Genomic DNA, 15,587 nt, shown 5'->3' with positions numbered 1-15,587 from the left:
TATCCTGGGAAGTTGAACAGATGTTCAACAAGCCATCTCCTGGGGAATGGAACAGATCATCAAAATACAGAAAATATTCCAATCTAATTTGAGTCAACTATGATCATGTAAACGACTGATATGTAACTCAATATCCCGAACCGAATGGTGCACAAACATTAATAAACATCAACAAATAAATAGTCGTGGAGAAATGCTAAGTCATCTGTGTTGTGTTACCCACACGTTGAAGATACTTCCTTAAGCACTGCTCACTGGAATAACTGCACATCCATCAACTGCTGCCTGGCTGTCTAGGAGGATATGCTGAAATAACCTAGCTCATATAAACTCAGTTCTCCTTGGCAACCTAGTACATCACACGCGCGCACACACACACACACAAGCACCCAAACACACACCCACATTGACGTGCATACTTCATCCGCAACACGTAGCCAATGTAGACCCTGAGGTCTGGGGCAGCTCTGTGTGGTCCTAGAAGGTCTGGACATTCCAAAGCAGAGTAGCCTGAGCTGAAAGTCATTTCTCTCCATCCATTTATAGAGCCCCGTCCATTTGAATCTTGGCCACGACGGAGGCATGACATCAGCCGCCCGAGGCGTGAGAACGGCTGGTTTTCTAAGCGCGGGGAGGAAAGGCTTTGTGTTTTTTTCGTGTGTTTAGTTTAGCCTGGGAGAGAGAGGAGTGCCGGGGCTGTGTGTCCCGTGGCCGGGCCGGTCTGCAGAGGCTCTCCTCAGCCCTGACAGCGTGAGGGATGACACGCTTCCGCTCGGCCTCGCTGCGCCGCTGTCACAGACAGCACTCAAGGCAGGAGGAAAGGGAAGAAACATGGAGGGGATTAAACCCTGGGAGGAAGTGTGTTCTTTAGTGTGGGAGGTGGAAGGGGGTGGGGGAGTGGTCTCGGATGGCCCCTATAGCAGGCTCTCACATGGGCCGGACTGGGACCCAGTCCCCTGGTTTCAGAACGGGCCTTCCTAGAACTATTGATTTGGTTCACGGTCTGCAAACTCCTCTACTGTAGATTCAGCTGGAAATTTATAGGAACATTAGCCTCCTGTAGCAGTTGTAAAGCATGTGTAAACGTCAATAAGCCATTTCTATGATGAAGTGTAGCTTGCTTCAGCTTTATACCGTCAGGAAAGTTACACACACACACACACACACACATCCACTCTCACTCACTTACTCACTCACATACTCACTCACACACACACACACACACACACACCCACTCATCCACAATCACATGCACACACACACTAGTACATGTGCTGCAGCTTCCCACCATTCAGATGGGGTGTTCTAACTGGGGGAGGAGGGTACCTTGTAAAACTGGGGCACTTCTCACACTCAACAACAGCACCTTCTACAGCCCTGACATGCTGGGCTGGACAGGGTCTGGACAACTTGGATGTCCAACTGGACCATACTAGGCTATTACACTATACTATGTTATATGACACTATACAGTGCCAACACTACATTATAATATGTAACACTCCTCTATACTTTACTATGCTATGCTAGTCCACACAATTCTATGCTGCCATTACCCTGTACAATTAATATACTTTAGATGTTCCATCAGTATACACTATTACACACTCTTGTATCATAGCAAACCTTGTGGTTCGTTCCATCTGAAATGTCAGCATTGTTCTGTTATGAGAACCATTCGTGTTAATGGTCAACCATAGTGTGTTCTTGTGTTGTACTGAGCTTTCACAGCCTCAATCTGAGTTCTAGTTTAAAGTCCCAATCTGCCAAGAGACTTCAGACCCTAGAGTAAACACAAGTACACATACACAGCTGCAGCCGCACACACATGCACCCACGCACACACCACAACCGTGAGGCAGAAGACACAGTTTAGCACAGTACGTGTTCCAAGGGGTTTAGGATGGTTTTGGCCCAGTTGCACAAAGAGGCCAGTCATTTGCCTCTCCAGATTCTACAACCAATATGTCATCAGTACACTCTTGCATAGTTTGATCAAGTGAATGTCTGTCTGTACCTTTGTGTCTGTCTGTGTGTGTGTGTGTCTGTCTGCGTGTGTGTGTGTGTCTGTCTGTGTGTGTGGTGTTTGTGTGAGTAAGCATATATAGTGTGTGTGTAAGCATGTGCATACGTGTGTATGTATGCTAGTGTGTGTGTGTGTGTGTGTGTATGCATATGCTTCACTGTGTTGGCGCCCGTGCACTTATGTGCGTAATATCAACAGAATGAAAACTGTTGCCCAGTAAAAGGCAGCTGTGAGAGAGTGGAGGAAGACAGAACTCCAAACATTCACAAATATGTCTCCTTGTTTTCAGAGGGACTAAATGACTAAAAGTGCATGAGGTAATTCAGCAAAAGTAATTGGGAAAATCACAGTGTCTCCCTGGGGTGGAGACCCCCTCTCTCCCCCTGAGGGGCTGGGGTGGAGACCCCCTCTCTCCCCCTGAGGGGCTGGGGTGGGACAGGGGAAGTGGGGGCCACACAGTTCCTCCTTAGATCTCCTCGCTCAGTTTGTTTGAACAAGGGAGAGGGATGATGATCCATTGAGACAGGCTTGCAGCACACAAGCTCTCACTGCACTACATCACACACACACACACACACAGGTGTACACGCGCACAAACACACACTCTCACACAGAGGAGGAAGCTGACTTGACCTAAGCTAATGGAGAGTGTGTAGGTAGGGGTACCAGCTCAGCTCTGCCGGTCAACAGAACGGTCTAAAGCTTACCACAACAGCCAGGGGACCTCCACTGATCTGATAGGCCAGTACAGACAGCTACTGAGGCAGACTAAGCTGAAAGGCACCTCATACGGGTATCTTCAAAACGCGACCCGCCCTCGTCAAGGCGGGTTGGCATGGAAACGGAAGAGGACACAGAAGGGGGGGGGGGGGGGGGGGGGGCGCAGTCTTGACGACAGCTGCGGCTTAGTGTGAGGGGGGAAATAAGCCCAGTCCGTCATAACAGCCCACATCAGCTCTGAGAGGGTCTTCAGAGGCACCAGCAGCCCAGTCTGCTGGAGACTGAACGTGAGCCCCAACCCTCACCTGGCCTCATCTGGCCTGAGCCTAAACCCAGGGAGGGAAGCTGGGCTGAGCCTGCTGGCTCAGGGGCCTCTACATGGGGAAGCAACCTGCATCCCCCATGAACTGGGCCGGCCATCCAAACCTGCCTGTGTATGGAGGCCAGTAAGTCTGGATCAGTGTGTTAGTGTATGTGTTGGGATGTATACATAAAGAGCAGAAAGTTCAATTCAATTTGCGTAATTTGGGATGAGGCACAAACCTCTGGATACACACACGTACACCCTACCTGGTTGATGTGTTTGAGTTTGTCGATGATCTGGCTGATGACTGGTTCAGGAGGCTTGTTCTTGGAGTCAGACCCATGGGTGTGAGGGCGCTTCAGGCCTGGGGCTGGGAACCTGGGAGGAGGGGGGGGGGGGGGGGACGGAGGGGAGGGGGAGGGCAGGGGGAGGGCAGGGGAGGGGGAGGGAGGAGGGAGGGAATAAGAGAGGGAATAAGAGAGGGAATGAGAAAAACAACTAATGTCTGACAGAGCTGTCTTGTTGTTTTGTTGATCCAGATGTGGCAGAAGAAGCCCACATCCAATCCAAAATGAAGTGCTTTGTTGCCATCTAGTGGTGACAGGATAGAACTGCTGATCACCGACGAACGCATTTGGCCATTGTACAGAAAAAGGTTCCAGTGGATCTAAAGTCCTAGGTGTGTACATAAATGATTGATTTTACCAAAGTCAACCAAAATATCGCCAAAAACTTTAACTGCTCAAAGTGGCTCAGTCTGGAAAGTCCCCAAAGTGCGGAGGCAGGAAGCTGACAGACATGCTTATACATGCCTGCATCTTTCCCAGCTTGGCAACGGAGACCATGTTTTGTCAATGCATGTGTGTGCTTTGCGGAGGAGGATGTTTGGAGTCTGTCTTTCGTTGTTCTTCTGTGTTCAAGCATTCCTGCAGGTGCTCGTGAGCCCACAGCAACACGTACCATTAACCTTTCAGATCCCCGCGCTGCCACAGAGAGGACGCCACAGGGACTGAATGAGCCCACACACACTAACAGGCTGGGCTGTTAGGACGGCTACAAGGAGGGATTGAATCGAGCTGGACTTGCGTGCCACACTGGCAGTGCCCACACTCTGGTGATGTGGCATGACTGCGTGGGTATGACGACAGAGATAAGGAGGACGTGATAATGAAGGAAGCGATGCTTCCATCTCGACTCAATGGATCGACTTCGAAACTGAAGTGGAGTTAAATATTAAACAGTATGAAAAAGTAACTGAGAGGAAACCAGTGATTGGCTGAGATAAGGCAAATTAAAAGTTTCGGTCTCCAGCCTTTAGGCAGTGATGGAACTGCATGAGGTCATAGTCTTTTCTTATCTCACTAACACATACACACACACACACACACACACACACACACACACACATACACACACCCATGACCCTCCCTTCCCCAACCTCCCAGGTCCATTCGTCAGGCCCTCATTGCCACCTCAGCCAGACTTTTCATTAAAGCCAAATCACATTTCCAGTTATTTATTCCTCTCCTTACCTATGATCTCCACCCCGTCCTGTGTTAATTATTACATAAATAATGAAGCGATGTGTGATCCATTAACTTGTGGGATGAGCAGGAAGTATGGACTGGAAAGGATTACTGAGTGGTGAGAGGATGAAGAAACTAATGAGAAGAGCCAGAGACAAAAAGTGGAATGAGAATGACATACTGGAATGGGACGCTTACATGTGATTTGATGTGTGTCACCTTAGTTTCCACATGGTACATCTGCCATTTGTCAGCTGACAATACCCATTCTCAGTCTGAGAACAGGATGACGATCAGTCTGGAACCTTCAAGGTGAAACATCACGGCCCTGCCTAAACCAAATAGCAGGTCCCCAATGTGCACAGACTACACTGAATAACTCAAACAAGGTGACATGTTGTTTTGTGTATCTGTGTGTATTTGTATGTGTGTGTCTATCCTGTCACCTTCCACAGGGGCCTGCAGAGATGAAGAGCAGCACTGGAGGCACGTGCCGGGTCTGTGAAGGAGAGCTTGGTGGCCTGCAGAGACTCACACTGTCACACACCTGTTCCCCACGCCATCCAGGACTTGTGATGTCCCTTTGAAGAGCACTATGACATGCTCGACAGCTAGCCCTGGTGACATGCATAGAAGGCTGACAGTAATATGATGACATGTCTGTTGCACTTTATTGGGCTCTAATGAGATGTCATCTCTGGGATCGTGTTTTACAATGGAGCCACAGTACGTCGTTCAGGTCAGCTGAAGATGAAGATATATGTTTATTGATAGTATACATCCATGAAGGGCATACAACCTGTAAATCAAGAAATGTCTGTCATTGGACCTGCTATTTTGAAGTGTGTGTTTGTTTGTTTCAAGACCTCTATGATGATGACATGGTGGCATTCCTTTGATCCTAGCTACGGGCGAGATGCCAAACATGGTTGATAACTACAGCAGCCATATTTAGCTGTCCTCTCCAGTAAAAGATAGCCTTACTTCCCTGTTCATTTAGGAACTGGTAAATAGAGACCACAATACCCGTGAGAGTATGTCACCATGTCGCCATGATCCAGCACACTTGTTTAGAGGACAGCAAAAACAGATCGCCTCAGAACTGAGAAAGCTGAACAGAATTCTGGGGATACTGCTATTCGTCTCTGTTTCAATCATCCCTCTTTTTTCACCCTTCTATATCTCTGACTTTCTGTCTTAGTCTCTCTTTTTCAGGCAAAAACTCTCTCTCTATTACCCTCTTTCTCCACTGAACCATAGTAACAATCCTGCCTCCCTTCTCTCTGCCTCACCATCTCTATCTCTTCATCTCATTCCTCTCCACCTCTCTATCACCATCTCTCTCCTCTCTGGCCCATGGTAATTATCTCCTCAGGATACCTCTGCCCTTTCGTCATCCTCCTCTCTGCCCCGGAGGACGCTGTGAGTGCGCTAAACCATACCTCTCTCTCTCTCTCTCTCTTCATCTCTCTCACCCTCCTTCTCTTTCACTCTCTTTCACCCTCCCTCCATCTCTGTCCTCATCTCCCTCTTTTTCTTTCTCTCTTTCCATATCTTCCCCCTCCCTCCCTCTCTCTGTCCTCCTTCCCCCTGAGAGGAACTGAGAGGACACAGGGACATCCAAGAAAGAACTCCGTCTCCTCTGTCTTCTCCTTGGAGGACAGGGTCAAGTGCTACACCTCCACCTGAGCCTCCTCCGGGACCAGGTCGCTACTTTGGGGGAAAACACAAACTTTAATTCTCACCTCTAGTTCTACCAGGAGGTGCCTTTGCTAAGATTGAAATCGATGCACATTTTACGAGGAGACAGAAAAACGAGCTTGGCTAAGTGAGGCAAATTGAAATTGGGATGAGGGAGGAAGTTACGATGCAAGGAGCGGAGAAGACAAGAGGGGAAGTGAAATGCTGGGAGATCCAAATTGGGTTCTGTGGTGGGCGGAGAGATCAGGGTGAGGGCAGGACAGAAAGATCGAAGCGACAATTAACCAAGCGGGAGGAAGGAAACAGAACAGCTGACTTTAATAACCTTGCATGGCGCTCAAGTCAAGATTTATACACTCACTCACACACACACACACTTACAAACACACACACACACACACACTTACAAACACACACACACACACACTTACAAACACTCACATAGAGAAATGGCAAGCCTTGCAAAGCTCATCACTTTCGTACAATCTTAACCTTCAAGTCAAGTACACTCACCTGACTGGAGGGGCTGCTCAAGGGAGTTTATACACTTTAAGACATCTACTGTAATGAGCTGGACCACATAGCAGTAAAATAGTTTCATTGTTGCAGAGTGTGCTATTTAGATGGATTACAGCTGCAGCCTTGATATTGAAGTGGTTAAGAATTCTGCCCCTACTGCCCTCTCTGATGCGGTGAACAAAGACACCCTTCGGTGAGCGGGAGCGGTTACCTGTCTGTCATTTCCTGTCCGTTCCAGCAGAGGGAGTGGTTGAGCGTCTCCGGCTCACGGCCGCACAGGGTCTCCCCCAGACCACTGTAGAAGGAGCTGAAAGCCCGCAGACTGAAGATGAACTCCCTGAGGCGGGAGAGAGGGAGGGAAGGAGGATAGGACAAGGAGAGGGAAGGAGAGAGAAGGAGAGAGATATGGTGAGAGAGAGGGAGAGAGGATAGGACAAGGAGAGGGAAGGAGAGATATGGTGAGAGGTATGGTGAGAGAGAGGGAGAGGGAGGGAGAATGGAGTTATAGAAAAAGAGAGAAATAGCAGCATTGATAAGCTATTGTTACAATAATGGTAATGCACACACTGCTGAGAGACCATAGATAAAGCTTCAGAGGTAAAGAGAGAGAAAGACAGGGAGTAAAGAGCAACAGAATGAAGGGATGAAATAAAAACGGTAATGGTACGGGCTAGCGGAGAGACTGAAAGAGTGAGAGAAAGAGGTGAAGAGGAAGAGAGATGCAGCTGGAGTGAGTGCAGTGACTAATTGGCATGGATGTGGCCACTCTGCTGAGGCCAGGGGACGAGCTGCACCACTCTGGTCATTTACACCGGCTATTGCAGAGAGACTGTCAAGGGGTGAAGACATGTCACTTACCAAGCACCACACACACACACACACACACCACACACACACACCTTTCCAAACATAAACACACACACAAGATTTCTTCACCTGTCAGAAAGGGTGGGAGTAACACTAGAATAGCTGAGCACTGTCAATCAGAGAGCACTTCTGCAGAGGAAGAGAAGGGGGAGGAGGAGGAGGTTGGAGCAAAGGCCAGAAGGAAGGCTGGCGGTCAGGTTGTCCTCTCACCTGCGATGGCCTGCCAGAGTCTCAGGGTGGAAGGGTGCAGGCTGGGTGTGGCGGGGGGCTGGGGCCCCAGGGGGCTGGTCTGCAGGGGGCATCACGGAGCGAGACACCCTCTGGGGGGACTGGCCACACATACTGCCCACCTGGAGAAAGGAGGTGAGAGGGGGAAAGAGAGAGGATAGGAGGAGAGAGAAAGGATAGGAGGAGAGAGAGAAAGGGGGAGAAAGGGGGAGAGAGGGGGAGAGAGAGAAAGGGGGAGAGAGGGGGAGAGAGGGGGAGAGAGAGAAAGGGGGAGAGAGGGAGGATAGAAAAGATACAATGAGGAACTGGACACAGAACCCCTCTCTTGACCATCTGCCCTAGCTGCTGTACAGTAAAATCTCGCCGGACGCCAAACTTTAGATCTTACTTAGCTTAACGCCTTCGTGTTGTCATCTGTTTTTGTTTGTTTATTTTCCGAGGGATAAAAAGAGGGATTAGCATGACAAACGAGTCATTGTCTCCCCCCACCAGCCGTTTCTGCTTTCCCTTTCAGTCCTCATAACCACGTGAAGATGAGGCCTCCGCTCCTCTTGTTCATCTCAGGGATGAACACCATCCATTGTTTTCACAAGGAAAGACAGAACAATAATAACTAAAAAGTCTCTCTGTGTTCCAGAGATAATACACCCCAGCTATTCTTTTCAGGTGCAATAAAAATGCAAATGCTTGTTAATGTTTGTAGTTAAATGATTTGCTGGAGGTGTAATTTCCCCTGGGGGTGTCTGGACAGAGCTCCATTCTGCTTGTAATGTTAACAGCTAATTGTACCCAGCTCGCCTTAAGTGAATATCCTGATCGTCCTCCACATGCATACTGATGGGATTCACAGAGCAGACCTGGATGTCTTTATCAGGGACGCTGGGGAGGACTCACAGAGCAGACCTGGATGTCTTTATCAGGGACGCTGGGGAGGATTCACAGAGCAGACCTGGATGTCTTTATCAGGGACGCTGGGGAGGACTCACAGACACTAGCATCTCTCGAGACACACACACACACACAGGTGCACTCACACACACCTATGCGCACACACACACACACACACACACACACGCACACAGTAACATGTACACACAGCAACATGCACACACAGACACACACACACAGCTCTACACACACACACACAAACACCTCTACATCGACAGGCACACGCTAACACACCCAAGGTACGCTCTCCGAAACACCCACTCGTGATGTTCATAAACTGATTTCACACTATTAGAGCTGCTCTAGTACCTGATGTACGTACACACATTAGCATAAAGTCCATGCAGTCAGCCCTGACGAGGCCTGTGAGCTCCCCAGCCAGGGCCTGATGCAGAGAGGCCAAGCACAGACCGCCCTGCTGACATTCTCATATGCTGATGGGCTGAAGAACATGGTCATCAGTGTTAATCGATACAGGCTCTTTACACAAGGACGTAGGCCAGCCACCAGAGACCCCTGAACACACACACACACCTACCCACACACACGGACATGCAAACTGCATACATACGTATTTACACAAACACACATTCAGACATGCATACATACATATACTGTACATATACACAGACACACACACACACAGAGAAATATATACATATTATACACATACAGACACACACACACTTATACATTCATACATGAATACATACAGGTACATGCATGCATAAACATACATACATACATATACAGTACACACACACACACCATATAAACACATCCACACACTCCCCACTCCCTAAGCAGAGCCCATCACACAGAGCTGAGATAACAGTCTGATAGCCACAGATGGCTGGAGCACTCCAGTGCCAAGCATTAGCTAATACCCAACATCCCAGACCACCCGTTCTCACTAATACTCCCCTACTGTTTGCTCCGGGGAAATCGGTAGACACACACACACACATGTGCAAGCAAACACACACACACACTCGTGCTCAGGGCCAACCAAACCCACTCACACACACTGGCCCAGCTCCTCTTTCAGTTTTCTCCTATGTCTCTCAGCCTGCCTTCCTGCAGGCCATGATTAATGTGATTGGAGCTTTTTACCTCTCTTTGTTTGTGCCTTCCCAGCATCCTCAGGGGAGGGGTGGCACGAGGGAGAGACTGATTCAGCAAACCCCCCCCCCCCCCCCCCTCTGTCCCTCCCTCCTCCACAATTTCCGGATCTTCAAGGAAAGGCCTCATTAGTGGGGTATTAATATGGAGCCGGGCAGGACCAGCACCACCAACAAGAGAGGCTGCAGATAAGGCTGTCTCAGCGTGAGAGCACTGAAATATCCTCACACTTTTATCTGCACCCAGCAGCCAGCCTCTGTCGGGGAGGGGGCCACGTAGTACACACACACACACACACACAAACATACACACACAGGCACACAAATGTGTATGAGTACATTTGAGTGGGTGTAAGTGTGTCCAGCACATACACAAGAAACACACACTCTGCTGCATCTGAATTCGATGACTCTCTAAGCCAGTATGAGCGAACTTAAAGAACCACCTTAGTGGTGAGGACAGCAGGGGGGAAACTCTTAGTGTTAAACTGACTGACAGACAGATATACATAAAGACAGGCAGACAGAAAGTCAGACAGCCAGACAGAAAGTCAGACAGGCAGGCAGGCAGACAGACAGACAGGTAGACAGAAAGTCAGACAGACAGGCTGACGGGCAGGTAGACAGACTGGTGGACAGGCAGGCAGACAGACTGGTGGACAAGCAGACAAACAGGCAGACAGACAGACAGACAGACAGGCAGGCAGGCAGGCAGGCAGGCAGGCAGGCAGGCAGGCAGGCAGGCAGGCAGGCAGGCAGGCAGGCAGGCAGGCAGGCAGGAGTAATACACAGACAGGATTAGAGTGTCACAACGTAGAGTGGGAGCTCTCCCCTGCTCCACCATGTTCCACAGAGCCTGGGAAGATCCATCATACTTCTGTCTCACCAATAAAGCCTCCTTCCCAGTCTCGCTTACAGCTGAGGGGTCGCAGGGTGATGGATGCCTCCACCATGCTCTCCTCTCCTCCTTCCCCCCTGGGCTCTCACTTCAAACTCTCTCTACTTCTCCTTCTCTCTCTCCATCTCTCTCTTTGTCGCCGTTTCTCCCTTGCTTCTGCTCGGTAACTGGTAAAAATAGAGCTTCATAAATCATGCATCTTCTCCCACAGTGTGTGTGTGTGTGTGTAAGAAAGAAAGAAAGAAAGATAGAGAGAGAGAGAGAGAGAGAGAGAGAGAGAGAGAGAGAGAGAGAGAGAGAGAGAGAGAGAGAGGAGAGAGAGAGAGAGAGAGAGAGAGAGAGAGAGAGAGAGAGAGAGAGAGAGAGAAAAGAGAGAGAAGAGAGAGGGAAAGGGAAAAGGATGGTGAGATGACATACAATGGACAAACGTGGGAAACAGAGGGCATTGAACTGTAGGAGGGAGGCTGGAGAGAGGATGGAAAGAGAAGAAAGGAAGGTGAGACGCTGGAGAGAGAATGGAGAGAAGCTGGATGGAGGAGAGAGGATGGAGAGAGGCAGGAGAGAAATGGGGACATTTCAACATTGTGACAGGTGAATGGATTCAGACTCCAGGCTTCTGGCTGTCCTCTCCTCTCTCCTTCTCTTATAATCCACCTCCCCTCTCCCTCTCCCTCTCTCCCTCTCCCTCTCCCTCTCCCTCTCCCTCTCCCTCTCCCTCTCCCTCTCCCTCTCCCTCTCCCTCTCTCACAGCCTCTGTCCCTCACTTCCCCTCTCCTGCTCCACCTCCCTCCCCCGCTTTGCCTCCCCCTCTCTCCCTCCTCCCCTCCCCTGTTTGGGCTGTGGGGACCAGGCTGGTTCATACTGGGTCAGGGTTGGTGCCATCTGAGCAGGTGCCATTCCAGCTGAACGTGACTGCTGAACCGAGGGCAGACATCGTGGTCAGTAGATGTTCATGGAGCAGCAGAGAGAATGTTTCAGTCCCTAGGAGGACAACAGGCAGAACCATCTCCCTCACACCTCCTGCCTCCTTCTACATAAACACTCAGCCAGTCTGTCACCCCTCACAGCAAGCGTCCCGTTTGTGAGAAAAGCCCCAAAACAGTCCCTTGTGTTCCAGCTGTCTGTGTACTATGTACTGAACATCCGCGATAAGCACATCCAGTCTACCTGTGCCAGTCTAGCTTTCTCTCACTGACCCAATACAAGGGAAATACACACACAGAGGGGGACAACCAATGGGAGGAGGGGAAAAGTTTGGACAGTGTAAGTCAAAGTGACACTGGTTCAGCTAAAGTCAAATCCTCCAGGGTGGTCCTAAATTGTTGTCCAATTTCAGTTGCCCTCTCATTACGGTTTGATAGAATTGCATTTGCCATTAGGGAAATGATGCCTTCGTCCCCTCAATGACAACAGAAAGATGCCCTGCCAAACACCCACACAGACACACACCCACAGCACTGAGTCTTCAGTGAACTACAGTACAGGTTAGGTTACAGGTCCTTATCCGACACCTTTTACCACTCTGAAAATCCTTTTCCTCCAAGTCTGAGACAGCATCATATTAGATGTTTGTTTTAGCATCCCTTCACACTCACAGAGAGAGACAGAGAGAGAGAGAGAGAGGGAGAGAGAGAGAGAGAGAGAGAGAGAGAGAGAGAGAGAGAGCGCGCGAGTGCAGACTAAGTGAGGTCAACCCCCTGTGTTAATAAATGATGGGGTTTGAGAGAGGAAACCTGGTTGTCGGAAGGACCCAGGGTGTGAGAGTAAAAAGTTCAGCACCATCCAACATATACGCCAGCAAACACACTACTACAACCCTCTCCAGAAAAGACGTCCATATTTCATGAGCACTTCTCCTCCACTTCAAATGTACGCAGAGGACCAACTATACGTATAAGCGGTTATACTGCAGTTTAAACTGCACATGGAGGGGTCACCACTGGAGAAGGATGAAGGGTGGTGGTGGTGGGAGGAGGGGAGCTACAACTGCCAGAGAAAAAAATACTTGTTAAGGCCGACAGTGATAAGGATCTGTGTCTGGTCGTGTGTGTGGGCGCGTATGAATGTGTGCATTTATAGGAGTGTGTGTGTGTGTACGTACAAGTGTGTGGGTGTAAATCTGTGCGTGTGTGTGTGTGTAGAACTCACCAGCGTAAGGAGCCGACTGCGTGCGTTGACGGCGTGCCGGAGGCCCAGCCGCACCAGGCTGTGGAGCCGGAGCACCACGTCCTCCATGTCCTGCTCCCTACTCATGCCCCCGGCCAGCCTCCCCAGCCCCTCCACGTAGGCCTTCCAGTGGGGCTGCACCTCCGCCGCGCCCCCCAGGCACCCCTGCATCACTGCCTGGCAGAAGCCCCTGCAGGCTGGGGGAGCCAGCAGGCCCTGGCAGTGGGGGCAGTACCACAGCCTCAGCAGGGCGCGGCCACAGTCCCTGGCTGGGCGCAGGTGGTCCGTGGTGTTGACCACCTCGATGCCCAGGTTGAGAGCCTGCAGGAAGACCCGGGTGGCCAGGAGAGAGCGCGACAGCCGCGTCATCATCAGTTTGGGGTAGTGGGCGAACGCTCCGGACTCCTTCCAGGCACCTCGGAGGCACTCTTCGGACAAGGACGTGACACTGCCCCCGAGCAGGCGGAGGTAGGCGAGGGGGAAGAGGCGGGTGAAGAAGGCGGTGACCATGTGGTCCACGCTGGAGTCGGAGCCCAGCATGTAGAGAGACACGTCCTGGAGGAGCTGGTCCACCGCCCTCTGGGCCCCGCCCCCCAGCACGGGGAACTCCGCCCTCAGCATCAGCAGGGTGGAGTTACGGCCATGTCGCAGCACCAGTTCAAAGGCCTCTGGGGGGGGAGGCAAAGAAAAGAGGGAGGCGGTGTTCAAATAATTGCTTTTGGTATAACCACTGAGTCATGCAGCGGAGTAGTAAATGCCTATCTCTGAAACATCAACTAATGCACCTCAACTGCCATCCCTGACTCATAGAACTTCCCACAAACAGTCTCTCTCTCTCTATCTCTCTCTCTCTCTCTCTCTCTCTCTCTCTCTCTCTCTATCACCGACACACACACACCACACACACTCATTTCATTTACAATCCATCGGAGATGATGATGGCTTGTAAAATAAAGAAAGCAAAGCCTCCATATCAGATGAGAACCACGATTTCCTGTTTGACCTTTCCGCTCTACAAAAGAGCACATTTCAAGAGTCTTAGCTGGATAAAAGCTGGGTATTAATCCTGTACTAAGACACACACACACACAGGCACTTGACTCACACAAACACTTAACACAGACTCACACACACAGACTTAACGCTGACTTGAGGCGACCTAGCGGATGTCTGGAGGAGAAAAGCGAGGGTGGGGTCCGACCAATCGACACACAGCTGGGAAGTAATCAGTGGTGCTTCAAGGTGCTCAGTGAAGTCTTATCAACAGCCAGGCAAAGAGACGAGAGCCAGTGATCCAGCCAGGCCCCCAGGAAAGCAGCAGGACTCAACAACAGAGTCTGGGACTTGAGCCTCTATCACTGGCCCCCACAGGGGACCGGAGGGGCCCTGGGCCCGCCTCTTGGCCCAGCAGGCAGGGAGCCAGAGAAGGAGACTGGAGACGTCCCTGGGACTAGCCTGCTGCGTCCTCGTATGGAATGAGACTTCACGTCCCGTTGCGGCGGAGCCCAGAGAGGACGTCCGCAGAGATGGGAGGACTCTGTGCCTCATTTCACGCCCGTAATTCATGTCGTATCACTGGGGAGGTATAATTCCCTCTACTTAATATCTGTGAGGTCACATGTGCCTGCACACGGCAGACAGAGCGCTGAGGACAGACCCAGACACGCACACTCTAACAGGTCACACTGTGTCAACTCGCTCCACGCCGTTCCCCCCTGTGTGTGCGTGTGCGAGGTGAGGTGTGGCTTTTCCTCTGATTTGATGTTGTGGGTCGGGTGCTCACGCTGTGTCTGTGGACCACACCCCTCTGGTATCAGCGGAAGGACAGATGTGCAGAATGAGGAACGGATGAGCTGACAGGCTGGGAGGAGGGGGAGCAAACACACACACACAGCACACACACACACATACACACGTGCACGCAGAACACACATACACGCCCAGCACACACACACACAGAAGTTGAAGTACAAATAATATATCATTCTTAATTGAAAAAAATGAGGACAGGGAATGAGAGTGGGAAAGAGAAGAACAGGAGAGTTAAATATGAATCACTTCCCTCCTATGTTTCTGTGAAAGCCTCCTAAAAGCATCCATGTAATTCAGATGCTGTCCAGCATATCACTTACAGATCTAGCAAAGGAGGCTTCCTAATGACTAACAGAAAGAGAGAGAGAAGGTGGCTCTTCACAGATCTAATCCGGTAGCTCTAAGTAGCCTGGGTCACTGAGCTGGCTGTACAGTTACTGTTGTGGGGCAATTTCCTGGGTGTTCTGCCCCCAGCCTCTAAATCCCGGCAGGCCAGGGCGAGCCAGGATCAGGTGTCTTCTAATGGAAGGAGAGGGGCTGTAAATCAGGGGCTGATGCTGGGACTGAGGTTAGGGCTGGGACTGGCTTGAGGCTGAGGCTGAGGCTGGGTATTTGGCTGAGGCTGGAGCTGGGTTGTTCATCTTGCATACATTTAACCACCTTTAAGCAGTCTTATTTTGTTGGCGTTGGGCAATGTTCTACAGAACATAAGACACCAGGACAAAGCTGTGTGTGTGTGTGTGTGCGTGTG

At 50.5% G+C, this 15,587-nt stretch overlaps 1 protein-coding gene across 1 annotated transcript in view; it reads right to left on the bottom strand.

Annotated features, from left to right (window-relative positions):
* The window catches only part of gpc3 (glypican 3), a 69,212-nt gene that overhangs the window by 24,668 nt on the left and 28,957 nt on the right, over nucleotides 1-15,587 (bottom strand). Inside the window, exons 3-6 of the mRNA XM_047023626.1 lie at nucleotides 13,007-13,692; nucleotides 7,874-8,013; nucleotides 7,008-7,133; nucleotides 3,317-3,428 (exon numbers count right to left, since the gene is read on the bottom strand). Coding sequence (XP_046879582.1) covers nucleotides 3,317-3,428; nucleotides 7,008-7,133; nucleotides 7,874-8,013; nucleotides 13,007-13,692 — 1,064 coding nt within the window. The remainder of the gene's footprint in view (nucleotides 1-3,316; nucleotides 3,429-7,007; nucleotides 7,134-7,873; nucleotides 8,014-13,006; nucleotides 13,693-15,587) is intronic.

This window comes from Hypomesus transpacificus, chromosome 1 (assembly GCF_021917145.1).
Source record: "Hypomesus transpacificus isolate Combined female chromosome 1, fHypTra1, whole genome shotgun sequence".
NCBI lineage: Eukaryota > Metazoa > Chordata > Actinopteri > Osmeriformes > Osmeridae > Hypomesus > Hypomesus transpacificus.
Note: the sequence above shows the minus strand (reverse complement) of the source record. Positions and strands in the feature narration are given on the sequence as shown.